We start from the raw sequence: 17,106 nt of genomic DNA on the forward strand, positions 1-17,106 counted from the left end.
GGAGACACATCCAAAATGATCAGATAAGTGATTTTCCAATGATATTTATCACATGGTTTTAAGAATCCAAATGTATTCTTATGTAAAAAAGGGAAGGGAGAGGGCCAACGTCCCTCTGATTTTTTGATTTATATTTTATCATAGGAAAAAAATATACCCCAAAACCCTCCAACCATTTTCTTCTTGTTCCACCAGCACTTAGCGTGCAAGACCATAAAACACCTTCACTGGGTTTAGACACGTTTAAGGGAAAAATTAAGTGTTCTCAACATTGGGTTGGTGGCCCAATCTGGGTCGCCTGAGATTTAAAAAGGGTCCTCCTGAAATTCTTGATAATTGATTGAAATAAGAGATAGTTTAAAGTTAAGTAATTTCCAAGCATTTAAGGAAGCTCTCCAAACCGTGCTGGGGCTCGTCACCCCTACGAATGGGATAAATACAGAGAGCAAAAGACAATATGATTGTTCGACTCAACTTAACTTTAATTCTGTCTAACCTTAAAGGGCCAATAATCTTGCTAAACTCTGGTTCAGACACAGAATAGGAGACACTTTTGCCACCAACTGACCTTCAAAATTAAGTAAATTACATCTCAAATAATAATTATGAGGGAAAATAATGAAATAAATGAACTGACAAATTCAGCTCTATAAAAGAATTAGGCTATGTAAATAGGTGTGGAGTGTTAACATTATTCAGAATAAATAAAGGATAGAATAAGATTTCTCCTTCACAAATAAGAGATAGCAAAGAAAAATGAAACAAACAATTTAAATAAATAAATAACATTATTTATTTATTTGGTTAAACTCATTTAGCTTTCTCACATCTCCATGTCTCCCAATTGTATGTATTCATCTTGAGAAGACATGTAATCACACTCCACACTTCTCTGTCCGACTTGCATGTCCTTCTCCGTCCGACTTGCATGTCCTTCTCCGTCCGACTTGCATGTCCTTGTAAACAGTGGTTCTCAAATTGTTGCTTCTCACCAGGTAAGTAGACGTACCACAGATAATCACTGCAACTCCAGCTATGCTTCTTCTTACTCCAGGAAAAGAAAATCGAATTAATACTTCCTGCTTTTCTTTCAGCCTCATATTTTCCCACTCGCGTGCGAATGGGCTACAGAGCTAGCATGGCTAAAAGCTCACTAACCCACACCTAACCATTGTGTGATTGTGCAGCAGCACCTTTTAGGATCTGAAAAGCTCTCAGATCCTGACCTCTGACCTGTCTCTGCCTTCCTGGCCATACTAACTATTCATTTAGTTAGTTAACTAAACCTAACACCCCTAAACTTCTATTTTATTCTATTTTATTTTATTTTATTTTATTTTATTTTATTTTATTTTATTTTATTTTGTTTTGGTTTTGTTTTGGTGTTTTCCCCCCCCCCTTCTGTCCAGGTACCAGCTAAAGCCTACCAGGTACCAGCTACCAGCTAAAGCCTCAGTAGTGGGATCGCGCCTGTGTTCAGGTACCAGCCAATCCCAAGAGTTCTGTTTTGGTGTTTTTCCCCCCCTTCTGTTCAGGTACCAGCCGATCCCAAGAGAGGTTGCCAGGTGTGTGGAGACTACCCTTCCTCAGACAACAACCAATCATCTACAACGCCGACCGGAAATGAACGACCCACACGGCAGTGAAGGTCGCGGAGCGGGCGACATGGATCCAAGATGATTGCCGACACCAGCTGATGCTGAGACGGAGGCTGACCGAACAATGAAGGGGGAACCGACAAGGCCACTGAGATTTTCTTTTTCACGACACACACAAGAAAACGCTCTAGAACAAGGGCCTAGCTTTGTTTATAAGCCACACCAAATGCTCATAGCTAGGTTGAGGGTGGACAACCTCACACCTAGCTGCAGGAATACAGTCATAAACCCTTCTGCTACGATTGAGGAAAATACTCAAGGTTCTTCACTCATGATGCCGCCAATCAAGTGCGGTGATTCTAACCATGGCTATTGGTTACCCCAGTTACCACTGAACTCAGCCGATGAAGACGAGTGATGTCCTTGCTTATCTAGATGTAATAAAGGATGATTCTTGATGATTCATGCCATTGATAATAATGATGAAGAAGTTTATTTCCACATTTTCTTGATATATCTGTGCCTCACAAAAGTTAACCCTGAATATAATAATTTTGTTTCTTGATTTGGTCGTTGAGGGCGACCAAAAGTGGGGAATGTTATGGTCATTTTTATATTCATCATCATATCGTCAAATGTATGTTCATGTGTACAATTTGTCATGTTTTAATACATGATGACTCCATTACTCTTTACACTTTTGAACAGATTAAACAGTACAGATCGTACTCAGTGCACAGAGCCAAGGCCAGAGTCTCTGCTCGCATGCAGCACACACTATCAAGGAGATAAGAGTGGCGCACATCTTCTTCATAACATATACGTCTTCATCATCCTCAAATCTTTCCACTATTGGGCATCTGACTCTCCCCTCCTCCTTACCCCAGAGTGGAACTTTGCTCTTATCTGTATAAAAAGCTTAAGCTTTGAAACTGTTAGTCAGAGCGTTGGAACGGGTCTTGAACGGGTTTTGCATTTTTGCTTTGCCACCAGCTTTTGTTTTTCATTCTTTCAGGATGGAAGCTTCTTCTTTACTCCTTTTTATTTTATCTTATAATAAATCTTTTTTATAAAACCATCAATGCTCCGCCTGGACTCCATCATTCAACCAGAGCAATAAATCATGTCTCCAAATGAGGTCAACCGTAAATTCAGCCGTAACAACATCCATGTGCAATGATAAAATGACAGCAAAATGACTTGGAGTATAAAATACAACAACAGTGTAGTACCCATTCAAAAGGTGACTCTTTCATCTGACTTGTAAGCATCTTAATGATTGCACTTAATATGAAAACTGATGCATTGATAAGTGACTAATTGTGAAATGCTGTGGAAAGACCAAACTGAAGAGCAAGTAAACCATAATATAACTGGCAACATATTCTGAATAATTATATAATTACAACATTTGGTTCTTAACTCTACAATAATTCTGGATTAAAATAGGTTTTTCTAATTAAAGTGTGATATGTTTAATTCTACATTTACATTCCTCTGTCTTTTTTTTTTTTACATCAATCTAAAGTGGGAAAATAAATGACAATGTGAATACTGCACACTATTGCATGAAACAATCACAAGTCAAGTTTCAGTGCTAATGATTGTGAGGCTCCAGGTGGTGAAACATCATTTGGAAATGTTGTGTCAGCTTCCTGCTCCGTGAGGAGAAGCCCAGAGACCTGAAGAAGCTGTGGAAGATGGACGCCCTGCTGCTTCAAGTATCCATGCTGACAGAAAGGTGGCGGCTTCCGGTGTGTGAGAGAAGAGCGGAAACAGGTTTCTACATGTAAAAACAAAAGGTATTCAATATTCTAAGAAAACACAATATTATATTATCACAGCGATTAACAACAATGGAGGAGGGATCAATAAGTTTATACAACATCAACAAAATAACAAGCTGAGCTAAACAACAATTACCAAATTAAACACTAACAAAAATGACTTGTTTGATCCTTGGGGAATAAGGCACATATTTTAGATTTGTAAGTAGTGCGTGTCTGCAATGATCATCCATACTATACCACTGAGTTCCCCAACCACAGGCAGTCTATTTAAATGAAAAAGTAGACATTCTAGTTTAGCAGAAATTTGATTATATTCTTTAATTATTTAATGGTTAAACCGCTCCTTGTTTTCACAATACTGTATGAATATGAGATTTTCAACATTCATCAAGATTTTGATGGCAGCTTATTATTAAAAGGATTTATAAAAGAAGAGAGTTAATACCCTCCTGGCCTGTGAGCAGCCCAGCATTAGTTTCACTTATTTAAAATGTTTTGAGATTTTTTTTTTACCATTTCTAAGACGACCATTGACTGAGCAGGAAGTAGCTGTGCAAGTTCTTTCCTTAAAGCCAATATCTGGAGTTTTTGAGAAATCTATGTTTATGTATGATTCTTTTGAAATGCATAAAAACACCTAACTAGTCTTTTACTATGGTCTACTGCTGATGGTCATTCATATACAATAATGTATATAAGTCCCTCCTTCATCCTATAGACCCCGATACAAATGGAAACAAACGCCGACTGCGCCCAGCCAATAGGCTTTGACTTTCTGTTTTTGAGACTGTCAGTCAAAGTGAATGTAGGACTGTGCACGGAAACAAGGCCGCGCGTCACACCAAGAAACCGGTGAATATGATTTTGGCTCTTACCTGACCCATAGACCTATATCAATGCAACCAGATGCGACCTTGTTATGTTCTGTGATGCGCGTGCAGAAAAGTAGAGGCGTGGCTTCTGGTAGATTGGCAGAGGCAGTGGGAGGAAGTGAGGCTGTTTAGTGTGGGACATCGAGACGTTTCTCAGAAACTCCGGATATCAGCTTTAAGCATGTTCCTATCTTTGATGAATTGGTCTGATCTGCGTAAAACCAAGTTCTAACCTTATCGGTCTTTTTGATGTTCTAAGCCACATGTGTCAAACTCGAGGCACGGGGGCCAAATCTGTCCCTTTTTATTAGCAGACTTTTTGCAAAACTGCTTTAGAAGTTCAGGAGTGTTGGAGCAGAAATAAATTGAAATCCTGGTGGACTACCGACCCTCCAGGACACCTCTGCTTTAGAACACTGAATTCAGCCCGCTCGAGAAAGCAAAAATGATAGAAAAAAATTAAAAAATTTGTAGATTACTATCTAATTCAGTTTTAGATATCTCAGCCCCTGCAAAAAAAATTCAATTCAATTAAAATCCACAATATTTGCAGAGCTCAGTTTTCCAGATCTTATTTCACATGACGACAGTCATTTTTAATCACAAACTGTTGAAAGAACAAAATCTGGCATATTTCTTTAAATTTCCCCACATTGAATTTGCTTCTTTTCTCCACCTTAACTCACCCACTGGCACTGACGTAAATATACGTCAATTGTGTTTTTCAACGGCAGTTGCTAGGAGACAGTGTGACGGAGCTCTCCAATGAACATCAGCCTTGTACTATGATATAGTGACCAACTGGTGCCATGTAGGTGGCACCAGTGTACCTTTGGATGAGAGATTAGTCGTGATGGTCACCATCGCTGGGGAGGGAGAAAGCATGGACAAGTAATAAAATGGCACTATGAGAGTTGTTGGTGAAGCTACCAGCAGCTCACAGCAGCACACACTCAAGCAGAGCATGTGTGGACCTAAGTCCACTATTGAGAGTGTCGCGATTATTAGAGAAAATGATCAACAAACCGGGCCAAACGGGTGCATGTGGGGAGACTTGGAGGATGGCCAAAACATGGAAGGGAACCATACAATTCTGACCCAGATAGCAAAATAATAATAATTTTGCCATTAAAAGCCCGGTCTCAGAGTTGTTTCTGTAGTTTATAGAAGAAAACCAATGTTAAGGTGTCAGTAAAGCAAAAAAAAAAAAAAAATAGTTTCAAAGTCACTAATAGGTTTTTTCAGAAAAAGGCGATTTGTGTGAAACTACCTCTATTCAACTGCTGATTACAGAAGAAGGAAATAAGTTAGAAAAAAATTCTGATGAAAGTAGAGACTTTAATCTTTAAGAATCTGGTTTCAAATTATAGTCACAGTACAAAATATTCTGTGGGTCTTTAAAAATCAGTCAAAATGCTGTAAAATGTCTGGCAGTGAGGGGGTAACTGTTCTGAAAATGGCTGGCAGTGAAAGAGTTAAATCTGTGGCTCATTTAACTCATTCACTGCCAGCCATTTTCAGAGCGGCCAACCCATATTGCCATGAATTTAAGATGATCTTTCAAGACCTACAGAATATTTTGTACTATGACAATCTGAAATCTGAAACCAGATTCTGAAAGATAGGCTTTAGGGACACCTCAACATTGGTTTCCTTCGATAAACTACAAAAACAACACTGAGACTGGGCTTTGGATGGCAAAATTATTATTTTGCTATCTGGTTTAGAATTATATGGTTTGCTTACTGTATTTTGGCATTCTTCCATGTCTCGCCCTCCGTCAGACTGCACAGACGCAACTTCTTATTTGACCTGGACGTGCCAAGTCGACCCATTTGGCCCGTTTTTTTAACATCTTACTTCCTCATGATCACAACACTCTCAATATTCCACAAAAGCTTAGTTAAGGTCCAGACATGCTCTGGTCAAGTGTGAGATGCTCTGAGCTGCTGAATACTTCACTCTCAACCCCTGTAGCACCATTTTCATCTACCTCTGCTATCAGCGCTAATCTCTCAGCCAAAGAACACTGTTGCCAGCTGCTGGCTCAATAAAATATGGTCTATAGTATGATCTTTACGTGGCTGTTGCATAAGGCTTTAGCACCCGTTCCCACTGAAAAACATGGCAGTCAATGAGTTAAGCTCAATCCTGTTTTATGCAGACAAAATCAGAATACCTCCAAAATGTGGTTTTTGCAACAGCAAAAAATACTGAAGAAGCAGAAGTCCTTTGAGTAATGGGTCTAATAGTTGCTGAGCAATGAATCAGTTTCAAATCTGTAGTCAGTTGCTTTACCTGCAAAAAAGGTCCTAAGGTCAGACCGGAGACAGTGTTCCAAGAAGTGACGCAGAGGCTGAATGTGAGATAATGGACCCTCCCATTCTGTAAGAAAGTCTTCCACAATGTGGTGAATTGCTTTGGGCCTTGGTAAAGGCCATCCATCTGGCCGCAGTTTCATGTTTTCCTCTAAGGAAAACAAAGAACCAACAGAGTTTATTCCCTCATTAAACTACACAGGATTAATAAATGTCCTGCCTGTGTTCACTCACCTGTAGGAAGAGAGTCATAATAGTACAAAACAGGGTGCAGAAAGTTGGATCTCCAAGCTTTAGTCCAGTCTGTTTCGGCCCTGTTATGTCCCAAATAATCAATCTTCTTTTTCCCGTACTGCATTACTATAACTATGAGTCCATGCTCAGAGACCTTGTGACCAGACAGAGAGGAGAACTGGGGCAGAGCCTGAAGGAGAAACTCTTCGATGTATTCACAGTGAGAGCTGCAGAGTTCAAAAGAGGCCAAACAAAATGAGCAACAGGTTTGAGTTGAGTTTTTTTTAACTTTACTGTCACAAAAATGTTTGGTGCAACAGCATTTTTTCATCCAACTAAAACTAGAATATTCACCCCAGCCAAATTCAATCCCTGGAACGTCAACATAGTTTGGTGTGAACCATACCCAGACTCTGACACAAATCAAAGAAACAGATGGAGGTCTCACCGCGTTTACAATGGAACTCTAGCTCCACTCCTGCCCTGTATGATACACTGTACAATTTAATTCAATTCAACTTTATTTGTATAGCGCAATTTACAACAAAGTCATCTCAATGCGCTTATCAAAATAAAAAATTCATAATAAGAAAGAGAAAACCAAACAAGATCCACATGAACAAGCATTTAGCGACAGTGGGAAGAAACAACTCCCTTTTAACAGGAAGAAATCTCCGTTAAAACCAGGTTCAGAGGTGGCAGCCATCTGCGTGGACTGGTTGAGGTTAGTGGACAGAAGGACCAACAGAACAGGATAGAGAGATAGAAGATCAGAGTATCTCAGACTAGTTGAGCCGTGAACCACAGATCAGGAACTGCCATCATCAGTGAGAGAAGGACGAGGAGAAGACACTGACTGCAGAAAAACATGATACATTATTATCAAGTCATCCTGTCTTGGCCTTGGACCTCACTCCCAGTGGCCTAGTCAATACTTATTATAAAGGTGACAAATCTCTTCCTGTTTATTGGTAAGGTAACAGCGTCTCCAAGGACTGTAAATGCGACCGTTCACAGACGAGTCCATGTCCGCTCTAGTTGTTAGGTTATGTTATGATTCAGTCCTGTTTATGTGGACTGTAAATCATAACCAGCTGCATCAGAATTTGAATCTCTTCCCGTTGAGTAAACAGCATAACAAACACCATCCATGCATCCATCCATCCATTTTCATCTTCTTATCCATTGCCGGGTCGTGGGGCGGCATCCTTAGCAGGGAGGCCCAGACTTCCTCTCCCCAGCCACTTCTTCAAGCACTTCCAGGGGGATCCCGAGGCATTCCCAGACCAGCTCAGAGACAGAGTCTCTAGACATGGTCTCCTTCTAGAGGGACGCCCCCTGGACGCCTCACTAGAGAGGCGTCCAGGGGGCATCCTAATTAAGTGCCCAAACCACCTCATCTGGCTCTTCTCAATGCGGAGGAGCAGCAGCTCTACCTCGAGCCCCTCCCGGATGATTGAGCGTCTCACCGTATCTCTAAGGGAGAGTCCAGCCACCCTACGGATGGATGGATGGTTTTCCAGAAAGTTCAAAGCTTTAAAAAATGTAGTTTTAAAGCAAACTGTGCTAAATTAAGCTGCAAATATCTCCATTTCCAATAATCCAGTTAAATACTATTTTTGGTTGTAGGCCTAACTAGAATAAGTCCATTACAGCCAAGATGGCAAAAAGAACACAATCAGCCACCTGATGTAGACACAGAGCACATTTCTTATATTCTTTTACCCTCACCTGCACATCAGAATAAGACTCATTTTGTTAAAGCTAGTTAAGTTCATTATGTACGTATATGAACTATCGAAGCATTAGCATCTATCTGCATTTCTATTAGGCTGTGACATTTCAGTCAGACTCTGGACCAGCCTACTAGTAAAATCATACAGCTGAGGACTGACTAATGATAAATTGCGCTAAAACCAGGCAGGCACGCAATTAGACTGCTCGCTTTCACACTAGCATCCATGGCAAGGTTCAAAACACTCGCATTTACCATTTTCAGAGTTGCTTGCTCCTTTTTTTTTAGGGTCGCAGGGTCTGCTGGTGCCTATCTCCAGCTCTCATTGAGTGTTAGGCGGGAGTACACCCTGGACAGGGTGCCAGTCCATCACCGAGCAACACAAAGGCAGACACACAACCAGTCACACCTACGGCCAATTTAGAGACTCCAATCAACCGGTCAGGTTTTTTGGATTGTGGGAGGAAGTTACCCCCAATTTCCACAGGATGCGGCTCCGCTGCTTTACGTCACCAGAGCTGATAGGTTTCCACTTTAGTCTGTGTTCATTTCCACCAGGTCCGCTGCGGTCCGTGTCTGCTCCTTCCTAGCTGCGGTAGTCCGGTGCCCTCCACCAGATATACACGGGACTTCTATTTTTGGCGGACACCAGAGCACGACGCATCAATCAGCACAGAGCAAATTAAGCTAAACAGGAAATTAGGCACGTATTATTGGGTTACTTTTCAAAATAAAACACTTAAGATTATATTTCAAGTAACTACATCTCCAAAATGTAATAATGTGTAAAAACAAAAACAAAATCATATCCACTATATTGATTCCTCTCATACTGTAACTCAACTGTAAACTGCAGCAACTTTGATTTAGTTCATGTTTTACTGGTGCAGTTTTATCTCTTCTCTGTTGGCTGTTGCTGAAAAATGTGTCTATGACAAATCCAGAGTCCAACCTTCTTGTTCTCCTTTGTTAGGAACACTGACCTGTTTATCTGTTTATTGTTGCGTTTATAACACATACATTTAACTGCGTTCTCGCACAATTATATAAATATCGTGAGAACTGCTCTGTCTCGTGACGTCACAGTCATCCAACCGGAAAGCACCGCGGGGCACTTAAAACGCAACCAGTGGGGATTACTGAACGGCGGACAGCGGGGAAAAACCGGATCAGTGCCGTGGCGGGGCGGAGACGTATCCAGTGGAAACCCCCGGTCAGAGTACTTTGAAAAAACCTATGCAAGCACGGAGAGAACATGCAAGTGTCCACCCCAGGGCTTGAATCCAGGACCTTCTTGCTGTGAGGAGGACGTGCTAACCACTACGCTACCATGTGACTTGCTGTTTCATTAATAATAATTTACTTAAGTTGTCTTTTCTTACACCATATCTTAGCTTCTCTCTCACTAATAAGGATTAGCGCTAAAAATAGACATGCTGCTCACATTAATATTGCATCCATGGCGTGGTTTACAACACTTGTCATTTCATTATTCACCAGTTACTAACAATGTCTTCTCCTTCTCCTACCCTCAACAACTGTTTTTAGGTGCTCGTGCATCATTGCTGTGCTATTGTGATAATCCAGTTAAGATGACTACGGTATTTTGTCACAGGGTGACGTCCAGTACACCCCAAACTGCGCCATCAACACTATCCCAAGACTAATAAGTGTCCATCCAAAGGAATTTGCACTCGCAACTTGAGTAACTGTCTTTTTGTGATATTCATAGTGAAACCAGTGAGCAGTGAGCTTTTTATTTATTTTACATGCGAGTCCACAAAAATGTTTTGGTTTTCATTACAGGAATAGATTATGGGTCAGGATTCTGGTTTTCCATCTCGTCAGATTTTTGTTGTATTGTCAGAAATGTAGATATTTAAAAATCCATGTTTTTCCACCTTCTCTAAATAAGTTAAAAAAGTTTATAAATGTAAAATGTGTCCAATCTAAACCTGCTGTTAAAATGTCCCAAATTATTGGACATTTGTCTTTTGAGTGACCTCTTAAATCCCTCGGTTTTTATTCTGTTTAGTTCTTTATTTCAAATTTATTGATGAAGTCTTTCTATATTTTGTTGATGTGGTTGTCATCATTTACTAATACAAATAAAATTGCAGCAACCATTACAATGACATCAGCTTGGCCTACATAATACCTCAAATGATTTTAAGTGATTCCACAAGTATTTCAACACCAATACCATTTGACATTTCTAATCAAACAAATTAATAAATACTGCCAATTGTGTTTACATTTTGAGGTGCTAAAACTGCACAATCAAATCAAATGTCATACTATAAGATTTGCTAGTTTGGTTTTAACAGATGCAGAACTAATATTTGTATGAATGTTTCCTCCATTGTGCTTCCTGTAAATGTCATCAAAGGGTATATTGGATGCCAACTTGCTATTTAAGGCCCTTATACACTGTCCCTCCACACTCGCCCTTCACCCTACGTGGTTTGGAACATCTCTTAGGGAAGGCTAGTGTGTAGGCAGTGGTTTGGGATTGGGCACTTTGCTTTGAGTCTTATTCTCAGAATCGTCTCTTTTATTTCTGTGCATTTTTGCGATTCACCTCTCACGTCCACTTCACCTGCCAGCCCAGTAGCTCATTCATGCTCCAATCCTCTCTGCTAACACACATCACACTATCATACATTTAATTACCTTATTTGCCCACAATGGTTTTTCTGTGGGGAACGTGTCCCATATAAACTATGACTCGCAGATGCATCTCCAACTACCGTAATTACTGCCGTATATACTGTATACAGAGTGCATGCATATTGTTATTATTGTCCTTTTTTATGCCAAAAAAACCTTACATACTGCAGCTTTATGTGCAACAAACCAACATCTGTTCAGGTTAAATGAGCAGTGATTGAAGATGATACTTTTTGTTTGAACATGATGGTTATCATGAGGCTTCTGCAGAGCTAATGCTAAAGAGCTAACACTACATGTGCTGCTGCTGCTGCAGTGAACGTTACCAGAAGGGCCTGGTGGAGGACGTGGACACAGTTGAGCGACTTCTTTAGAATAAGAAGCTCAAGTGTTTCCACACACTGGACCCAAAGATGGTAACCCACTTCTCGCTCGCTGGCTTCTCCATCTTGTTTGTTGAGTGTTGACACGCGCCGTGTGATGTCAAAGCGTAATTTCCTTCTACTGGAAAAAATCAATTGATTAACTTTTGAAATGATTTTAGATTGATTAGTGTCAACTGGAAGGACAACTTGTCGAGCACAGATCGATGTAATTGGATCCTAGCATTAGTAATATAAATCTATTCATCGATCTAATGGATGACTCGTTACACCCTTACAAAAACATGTCTGGCTCAATGGAAATCAATAAGCAGAGGCTTGTTTTCACCATTCATTGACAAAAAGGAAGGAAAGCTCTGGGTTACTTAATGAGCAGATACTGTACGTAGAGACCCCCTTTGGACAGATAATCTAACTGCAAGATCTTGCATTATAATTTTTGATTTGGGGGACACATAAAACAAGAGTGAGAGCTGCTTGTGACCAGTGTTTGAAATAACGGCATTTAAAGTAACGGCGTTAAGTAACGGCGTTTGTTTTTCAGTAACGAGGTAATCTAACTAATTACTTTTTACGCCGTTACAACGCCGTTATTGTTACTGAACGTTAAATGCGGTGCGTTACATGCATTGATTAAATAAAATGTTATACGAAAGCATCCCCAGCTTCTGAATCAGCTGTTGTGAGGAGGTGGGTTAAAAACAAGGTGAGCGATTATGATTGACTAAGGTGACGTGCCAGCACACGCGACACACACACACACAGACACACACACACAGATTGGATGAAGCAGCAGAGATGGCGAGCGTGGAGCAGTCTGATGAAAAGTTGACATTTTTAAGGTGACGATACAAACACTACTTTAAATTAATTGTGGTCAAAGGCAAAGAACGTGTATGTGAAGTGTTCATTATATTATTTGTCCACATCTGTTGTAAGCAACTCAAAATTAATGAAGCACCTCACAACACACACATCTAAAAAATGTGAATTCTTTGACATATAGCAACATTTTTTTTTTTTTAATAGTAACGCAAATAGTTACTTTCCTTGGTAATGAGTTACTTTTATTATAGAGTAATTTAGTTACTAACGCAGTTACTTTTTTGAACAAGTAGTGAGTAACTATAACTAATTACTTTTTTAAAGTAACGTTCCCAACACTGCTTGTGACCCATGTCCACTCTATGTTTTCTCACATTCCTAATACGACCAAACGTATGGAATATGAGTGACGTTCTCTATCTGATATTTTCTGTCTCTGTGTTGTCTCAGCACTCAGACAGTGATAGTGGCTATATAAGTTAAATGTATAGATGAAATGAATCATTACATTATCTTCTTACCCTTGAAGAAGTACGACATCTCCAATCACACCAAACATCTGGTACGGCCCTGAAGCTTCACCAAGTCTCTTCAAAATCCAGGACTGCAACTGTGTTGTAGACAGCTTGGTTGATGGCCAGAGATTACTATGGTATCGATATTCAAGTACACGATGTACAGCTTGAACTGTGGGAAAGATTTAGATTTCATTTTAAAGAACCAATGTTTTCCTGTCTGATTGCTCAGAATGGTTGCTTGGAGTGAGCAGTAAGAGGGGATCTAACCTAAGTAACGGAAACCATGAACAAAGCCACCAGCAGACGAGCGATAGTCTCTGGAGTGAGCAGCCGTTCCCAGCACGAACAAAGCAGCGGTGTCTTTCCCTTCATACCAGGCGGTCACACCTGGTAACCTTCCTTTAGCATTGTCACTGACAGGCGGACACGCAGAGCTGTGGAAGAGATTTTTATTATCAAAATAATCAATGTGTGTGTGTGTGTGTGTGTGTGTGTGTGTGTGTGTGTGTGTGTGTGTGTGTGTGTGTGTGTGTGTGTGTGTGTGTGTGTGTGTGTGTGTGTGTGTGTGTGTGCGTGTGTACTTTTCAGATTGTCTTCCTACCTTTCAAAAATGCTGAAGTTAAATCTGAATCCAAGACAGCGAATGACTCGGTCGTAGTGTTTTCTCATTGGGAAGTTGTCAATGTGGTGTTCCGGCAGTTCTTCTCGTGTTACATCGGAGCTGTTCCTCTCTCCAGTGTTTTGTACAAACTTTTTTAAAGTTAAATATAGTTTTTCTTTCTTTCTGAAGTCTTTTTTTCCTCCTGATCTCTTTACGTCTTCGTCCTGCCGACGAGCGATAGCTATTTTCTCCAGGCGAGCCTCCACCAGCCCATCGAGGGACTTCAGCTGGTACGTGTCTATCAGCTGATTGTTCACAGCTCTGTCAAAATAAACACTTATTGTTTAAAGTTCAGTGATTAGCAAAAGACTCTCACTAACCTGAGATCACCAACATAATGTGTTTGCCAAGCCAGACGGACTGGACTTGAGCTGAGCATGTGCACCCGGCTCGCCCTTCCCATGATGCTCTGAGCTGTTTCAAAAGCTGAATTGCCCTTTCCCAGAATGAGCACAGCTTGATTCTTGTAGTCATCAGGATCTGTGGAGATGGACTCATAGCCCTCCACCAGGTCAGAACCAACAAACTCCACCTTCTGAGGAACCCACAAGCCTGTGGCCACCAGGAGAATCCTGATGTGGAAAAAAAAGGCGTGGATAGTAGAGGAATGCTCATTTCAATCCCAGGGTTCAGGAGAAAACTATATACCTGCATCTGTAAACTGTTGTATGCTGATCAGTCAGGATGTAACTTCTGCCTGCGTCTGATTGGACGGCCCTGATCCTCCCGATGTCTACGCCGTACCGGACCCTTAGCCCGAGCTCTTTCTCAAACATGGACAGGTAGAGAGGGAAGGCGTCTGCTGGAGGGTAGAACTCACTGCTCACTCTCTGGAACAGGAGGTCGGCTTTGTCACTCAGCAGAGAGTTCCAGTCGTGGCGCAGATTAAACTCTCGGTTTCGCCTCCCTGTGTGGATCTTGTTGATGCTGATGAGCTTCCTGTGCCTGGGATAACTACAGCCACACAACACACGCAAATATGAGTGTACATTTAGGCCAGAGATAGGCAACTTTTATCACAGCGGGGCCGAAAAAATATGTTTGTTTAATCAGAGGGCCACATGATCAATATTCATGACTCAGCATTTAGAATAATGAGCGATCTGAGCATTAATACAGGAAAGAACAGAGAGTTTTTATCATTCTGTGTATATTCGTTGTTGTCTTGCTTGTTGTGAGGCATTTTGTGCATTTCTGTGGTCCTATTGTGTATTTTTCCTGTAGAATATATGTTTTTTGGAGTCATTATGTATTTGTGTGTCATTTTCCGTTTTTTTTTTTAGTATTTTTTGTGTATTTCTGTTGTCGTTTTCTGTAATTTTGTATTTTTTTCGAAGTAATTTTTTGTATAACTGTTGTCGTTTTGTTCATTTTTGTAATAGATTTGTGTGTTTTTATCTTGTCTTTTACTGTGTTTTCCTGCAATGTTGTATGTAATTCTTTGTATTTTTTAATGTATTCTTGCTCTTGGTTTGTGCATTTTTCTGTCATTTTGTACATTTACTTTGGGGCCACATGAAATTAGATCGAGGGCCGAATGTGGCCCCCAGGCCGCCAGTTGCCTATTTCTGATTCAGGCCATGTCCAGGGGTGGATGCACAGATTTCTCTAGAGACAAACTTGGTAAAGAAGCTGCCAGGTCCTGAGTTCCTCTCCAAGATGATGTAGTCTCTTTTGGCCTTAGACAGGAAGTGTCCCATCTGAAGTCCTGCTGGCCCAGCTCCCAGCACACAGTAATCATAATGGAAGCTGTCCACAGAGGAGCTCCACACCAGGACAATCAGGACAGACAGGAGGACACAGGGAAGATACGGATCCATAGCCTGCTAAACATACAGCACATTTTAAAACACACAACCTGTAGCAGAGATGGAAGTTTCCTCCCACTACTAAGTGTAAATGTAGGTCATTTAAAAACATTCATAAAGAAGAACCTGTTAAATGTGACCAAAATGCATTTCAAAATGGAAGGCAGTCTTAAATATTAAGTTGTATATTTGTTTTATTGTTGTATCTTTTCAAAAACTGTTACATTTTTAAAGAGCGCATTTTTATTTAATTTCAACTCATATTGTAATAATGGGGGGACCACCCCACCCCAACAATAAACATATATATAGTTGTATATACAACATAATGGGGGGACCACCCCACCCCAACAATAAACATATATATAGTTGTATATACAACATAATGGGGGGACCACCCCACCCCAACAATAAACATATATATAGTTGTATATACAACATAATGGGGGGACCACCCCACCCCAACAATAAACATATATATAGTTGTATATACAACATAATGGGGGGACCACCCCACCCCAACAATAAACATATATATAGTTGTATATACAACATAATGGGGGGACCACCCCACCCCAACAATAAACATATATATAGTTGTATATACAACATAATGGGGGGACCACCCCACCCCAACAATAAACATATATATAGTTGTATATACAACATATACACATGATCCCTCTAACAATACTTTGCCCCCCCTTGTGATGCAGAGCCAAAGCAAAGCAATGATTTAAACAACCCGACCACAACTTCACCCATAGGTTCCCCCTACAATTGTGGGAGGAGCCTGAGTACCCAGAGGAAACCCCAGCACAGGGAGAACATGCAAACTCCACACAGAAAGGACCCAAGTGTCCACCCCAGGGCTTGAACCCAGAACCTTCTGCTGTGAGGCAGACATGCTAACCACTAAGCCACCACCTATTACACAACAGATGAGGGAGTTGTGATGATTTGGAAGGTTACATAATATAAACCAGATGTTCATAACGTTATAACCTATCTGGGTTCAGGATGTATGAAAATATCAATTGACATCCTCCATTGGTATTTGACCTGATGTAAAGATTTTAATGTTAATCAACACATCACGTTTCAGCTACGACGCATGTCCAGACTGATCACATGATCCAGATGTGCTCTAACAGATGTTACCTTTCACATCAGGTGTCCTGAAGTCCAAACGAGCCCACAGCCTGAACCTCTGCTCCACAACACTACGGCAAACCTACTTCTTCCGCCAGGGGCGTGGTTATCTAATGACGTCACCAAGCGTCACGATGTGTGTGTGTGTACGGAAATCCAGAGCCGGAAGTTCAAAATGCTTGACCGTCACGTGGTTCACGTAGACTCAAATAGTTCCCGGAAGTTATTGGCGGGCAATTGGAATCCATTAATTTTATGACATAACTGGAATTTTTGGCAATTTGTCAATAACGGCATTGATTTACAATATTTATACAGTACACAGTCATATGTGTGTGTGCACACATTAAAGGGTTTAGATAGCTGATAATAATATTAATAATAATAATATCCAATATGATTATCTTAAAGTCTTACCATTCAAAAGTGCATCACAAACTGTCTACTCCGCTTTAGCTTCATTGTGCTGCAATAGTAAACTGCTCACTTCCGGGAACTATTGTGAGGCTCCATCAGCCGCCATTGCTGTGGAAATCAAAAAG

The 17,106-nt window shown here is 40.6% G+C and overlaps 1 protein-coding gene across 2 annotated transcripts; it reads right to left on the reverse strand.

Annotated features, from left to right (window-relative positions):
- Positions 1 to 2,694: 2,694 nt before the first annotated feature.
- foxred2 (FAD-dependent oxidoreductase domain containing 2) lies at positions 2,695 to 16,698 on the reverse strand. Of its 2 annotated transcripts, none has more exons than XM_028455910.1 (10): positions 16,574 to 16,698; positions 15,225 to 15,430; positions 14,253 to 14,558; positions 13,925 to 14,176; positions 13,545 to 13,865; positions 13,211 to 13,377; positions 12,947 to 13,112; positions 6,813 to 7,039; positions 6,559 to 6,729; positions 2,695 to 3,381 (listed from the first exon to the last, which is right to left on the reverse strand). In XM_028455910.1, the coding sequence occupies exons 2-10, from the start codon at positions 15,422 to 15,424 to the stop codon at positions 3,176 to 3,178; spliced, it is 2,016 nt and encodes a 671-aa protein (XP_028311711.1). In that variant the 5' UTR covers positions 15,425 to 15,430; positions 16,574 to 16,698; the 3' UTR covers positions 2,695 to 3,175. The 2 variants fall into 2 exon arrangements, with proteins under 2 accessions (XP_028311711.1, XP_028311712.1); XM_028455911.1 differs by having other exon boundaries at positions 15,225 to 15,427; positions 16,574 to 16,669.
- Positions 16,699 to 17,106: the final 408 nt, after the last annotated feature.

Source organism: Gouania willdenowi, chromosome 8 (genome assembly GCF_900634775.1).
Source record: "Gouania willdenowi chromosome 8, fGouWil2.1, whole genome shotgun sequence".
In the NCBI taxonomy this organism is placed as follows: domain Eukaryota; kingdom Metazoa; phylum Chordata; class Actinopteri; order Blenniiformes; family Gobiesocidae; genus Gouania; species Gouania willdenowi.